The sequence below is a fragment of the Tribolium madens genome, unplaced genomic scaffold (genome assembly GCF_015345945.1).
Source record: "Tribolium madens isolate multiple individuals breed KSU strain unplaced genomic scaffold, Tmad_KSU_1.1 Scaffold_3;HRSCAF=73;Tcas5.2_LG2, whole genome shotgun sequence".
NCBI lineage: Eukaryota > Metazoa > Arthropoda > Insecta > Coleoptera > Tenebrionidae > Tribolium > Tribolium madens.
In genome coordinates, this window is record NW_025401006.1 from 13,515,200 (window position 1) to 13,519,949 (window position 4,750).

Consider the following 4,750-nt stretch of genomic DNA (forward strand, 5'->3'; position numbering starts at 1 on the left):
AATTTATTCGAACAATTATTATAATTCAATTAACTCGTACGAGAGCTAGGGTAAGACTGACTCGCTATCGTATTAATTTCCTCAAAAACAGTAAGATTCACAAAAAAACCCTTTCGTAATAGTTCCGTTCTAAAAGGTAGTGTATTCCCGCCATCCGCAACGTCACAAAAATAATTCTAATACCAACCAATTCCATCTTCAACATATTCTGTGCCCTTTACGTTGTACTTTCAATTTTAAACATGACAACACTTTGACAATTGTTTAAAAAAAAATGGAGAGAAAAAATGACATTGCCCCACCATACGGATTTGTAATATTTAACTTTTTGTTTTGCTCAATGACATTATGTACCTGATGAGGGCGGCTCGTTCTCGCTCCCTCTCGAGCATCTCCTCCGTGGGATGTGCCCCAGGTTGTGTGAGGAGATGCGCACCGAGCGGCGCATACCGTTGCTGCTTCCATAGGATATCCAGATGATGCGGATGGGGATATAGCGTGGCTGGTGCAAGATGGGGATGATGTGGTAGCGGATGCGGCGTCATGAGTGTGGGTGGTGGCGGCACTGGCGGGAATAGCGCCGCCGGATGCGTGGCAGTGGTGTTCGAGGTGGGTGGCGGGCCCGAGACGGCCGGCGTCGAAGGGTGCGACATGAGCAGCGACTGATGCTGCACGCTGTGTATGTGGCGGACGTGCGGTTCTGACTCCAACAGCAAGTTGGGGTCTCTCCACACGCGCACCGGTTCGGTGGCGGTATGATGATGGCCTTGGGCCGGTATGAAGAGCGGCGACCGGTTCGTCGACGTCGACGTATTCTGCGGCTCGTCGGAGGAACTCAACGCGCTTGAACGCGATCCGGAGCGTTCATCGCCGCTGCTCGAACGCAGGGAACTCACGCCGGAGTCGGAGCGGTCATCCGGGAAGCGCAACGCGTTCGCGGAGTCGGAGAGTTCCATCCTGCTGAAGGGCGAGGACGAGGACAGGGGTCCGTCATCGTCACCGCGGCTGGAGCACTCGCGCCCTGAGATTTTTACTCTCGTCCGTTGATGGGCCACTATCACACAGTCGTCCTCCTCGCTGACTACCTCAGTTACCGCTCCAGACACCGGCATAGACGACGTAGCAACGCGCACTGAGGAGTCTTCATCCTCGGGGACGACTTCCACGGGCACTAATTGCACACTACTGCCGTTACTCGTGTCATCTAAATCCGAACACTCTACCGTCGACGAGGACTTCAATAGGCAGTCCTCCACGCGGATTTCTACCTCTCGAAGCTTACTATTGTTCACCTCTTCTAAAACTTTCTTCTTACTTGACACATTCCTCTTGCGACTTTGCTTATTATTCTCCAAATCCTCTTTTATACCACCGAAATTCGGACGGGTTTCACTTGGTTTGCGTTTTCGTGTCTTTGAACCTGGAACAAAAAACACATTTCATTCGTCGTTCCTGCTTATTATGCAACCAAAATCAGTTCGGTAATATTTTAATCCCTTGAACTTGTGGAAGTTGCCCCAGAAAGAAAGCCAAATATTGTTTTAACTTTTAGGTCTTAAAAAATATTATTGGTATGAATAACGAAGTTCCATTTTCAGTAGAAATTAAATTTTTGTTAATTTGTACAATAGCGGACACGGAATTTTGGACATCGAATTATACAAGTTCAAAAAATGTCAATGCACGCCATGCTTTATTGTCATTATGATTGACGTTTGAAACTAAAATTTGAAAGTTTTAGTTGAAATTTATTTTTGGCGTCAATTTCCTAATAAAATCATGCCAGCAGGCAGCTGCAGTACGTTTTCTATATAGTTCAAAAATTATGTTGATTCTTGACATTTTTTCTCAAAAACTACAAAAATCGGAAAAAAAGTTGCACATAAAGTCAGTTTTATATTTTTATGTCAATCAAATACGCACCAAAAAGTTTTAAAGTTTTTAGTGATTTATAGCCTAGTGCTTCTTCCCGTTGTGACCTGTGTAAAAAATATTTGTTTTACTGCACCAATAAATTTATTATTATTATTATTAAAAAAAATCATCTTTGAATTTTTTTAGCTAGATTCTTTTAGTTTAAAAGTGTCCTTGTTTTCCATTGCAATTTTTTTACCACTAACCACATTTTGGGTACCACTTAACCGTAGAAAAATTCGAAGTTTTCATTTCTAGTTAGAAAAAAAAATGCATGTCCTATACAAAAATCGTTATGAGCCGAATATATTTTTTTTATGAAGAACAACAAAATTAAAAAACAAAATCGATTTGTCCAATGATTTTTTTCAGTTGCCTCACTAAAAAACTATTTATTTCAGACTTGTTTACAAATAATAAATTTACTTACATTATTTTTTATTGTAGGTCAATGTCAATAACATAAAATGTGTCAAATTTATTTATTTGATGACCAATGTGGGTGCAAGATAAATTCTTTCTAAAATTCTATTTCTATTAATATTTGAAGAACCAAAATTTGTTTGTTTTTTGAATTGACCGAAAATGTTTTAGTCTCTGATTCTCTAATAATAATAATAATAATAATAAAGGTCTTTATTAATAAATTAAAAGTAATACAAAGATGCGGAGGTGAAGTCTAGCTTGAAGCTATTCAATTTAACTTCAAAAGAAAATTAATAGAAAAAAAAAACAATTATAACATAAAATAAAAATAATTATTATAAACAATATAAAAATTAAATAATAATAAATTCGGAAGTTACTTAATAACTAAAAGTAAATAAAGAAATCATTGCCAGTCACTCAAAAACAAAAAGAAAAAACAAGAAAGAATTCTTTAAGAAATGAAAATAAAAAATTGAACAGAAATAACCGAAAATTATTATGCTAATTACACAATAAAAGTGACCCCAAATTCGTCCTTTGCTTGAGTTGTGACAAAGACAGGTAGAAACCCTCAACCCCCGACAAAAACAGCACAAGCAACACCTCTAGTGGTAAAAGCAATAAACTAGGAGGCATTTTAGGGCAAAATTCATTAATAATTTGAAAACAACAGTGTTTTATTACATAACGTTTSTTGAATTAGTTGAAAATTAATATTTTGTAATAAATACCAAAAAACTAAAACGATCCTAGGGTCTACCGTTAAATAACGTGTTTTTTACATCAATCACAATATCTCAAAAACAAAACACTTTTTCAAAAAAATGTCAATGTATCGCCCTATAGAATGTTCTTTTAAATTATCCTGCAAAAACCAAGATTGATTACTTCAAAAATAACTGAAAAAAGTTGTTTTGAAGATCAGAATTTATGAATTTTTGCTTTTTTAAGCGTATTACATTTAAAAAAAGTCAACGTATCGGTCTTTAGAATTAACAAACCTCTATTTTGACGAATAATACTTGAAATTCTGTTGTGTATTAAGAGAGTAATCTTGTCTCGAATCGTTGGTTGCGAACAACGTATTTAGCTCAATTTCACGTAAAACCGGAAAACGCCACTTTACGATTAATTATACTTTCAACACAACAAACTATTGGCAAAATCTCAGTTTCTCTAACTCTAAGAATAGTTAATGTCCACATCGGTATTTATAAATTTGGACGCCGCTCAAAATAGTCGAAATTTTTCAAGTGGGTGTCGACCAATCAACATACAATTTGTTCAAAAAAACACATTTCCATTATGGGAAACCCTACGTGGGACGTAATAACACACAAGAATCTTAAATTATTACATAAACAACGTTTCGCTCCAAACACCCACTACTATCACCATCAACCGAAAAAATACTTAATAAAAATCATGAACACGTCGACCTTGACACGAAAGGTTTAACCATTTTAACAACACGAGGAAATAAATTCACCAAGAGCAGAGAAAGTCGCCTCATATCACGAAATTACTTTCACTTTCGTTAAATATCAACGGCCGAAATTTCTAAAGATGCGTTAATAACGATTTTCAAACACGGAGATTGGGTTTAATGTGGCATCAATGCCTTTCATTATTACCGTTACACATTCGTGATTTGCACAGATGTTGCAAAGTGTTCCAATTATCGACAGGTCAAAAAAAGCAAAGAATATCAAACTTTACAATAAAATAAAAGGGGATCGCGGCTTTGCCGCTCGCCCCCTTCTCAGTCTCACACTACCTGATTTGCAAATATTTTATATGATTAATAAGAACTCACACTATCGGATTTTGTAATATATTTATTTCATTATTGTTCTCGATCAAGTACACATTGGAATTACTGTTGTTAGTTACTTCAAGTTACAATTAATTTGTAAACAAGTCATAATTTGAAGTTTTATTAAGAATTCCATATCCATTTATTGATACACCCTCTACAAACACTACAATTATTTAAATTTATTTCGCCCCTTTCTAAACTTCATACTATATGATTTCACAATTTTTCAATAGGTACATCTAGCTTTTGTTACGTCGATAGAAATAATAAATTCATGTCATAACCTCAAATTAAAAAAATTAAATTAAATTACACATTCCTTGGGCAAATTTCTTTTATATTGGTCTCTTATAATCTTCACAAATCACTACCTAACTATTTCAAGTCGACCAATGTGCAAATTAACTGAGTTTTACATAATTTTTGGKGTACGTTTCATCCATTATTTCATCTCACAATGTCAGAATATTCTTAATTTACAATTTCTTCGCCAAAATTCTTAATAAAATAAGGGGCTCTTGTTTTAGTACTTTATTTTTTTAAATAAGTAGTTTTTTTTACATATTTTGGATTATTTTCATGCTAAAA

The 4,750-nt window shown here is 35.5% G+C and overlaps 1 protein-coding gene across 1 annotated transcript in view; it reads right to left on the reverse strand.

The window, feature by feature from the left end:
* Window positions 1–4,750, reverse strand: part of LOC123007905 (lysine-specific demethylase 3A) — a 109,739-nt gene that overhangs the window by 17,083 nt on the left and 87,906 nt on the right. The window contains exon 8 of the mRNA XM_044403408.1: window positions 355–1,420. Within this exon, the coding sequence (XP_044259343.1) occupies window positions 355–1,420 (1,066 nt within the window). The remainder of the gene's footprint in view (window positions 1–354; window positions 1,421–4,750) is intronic.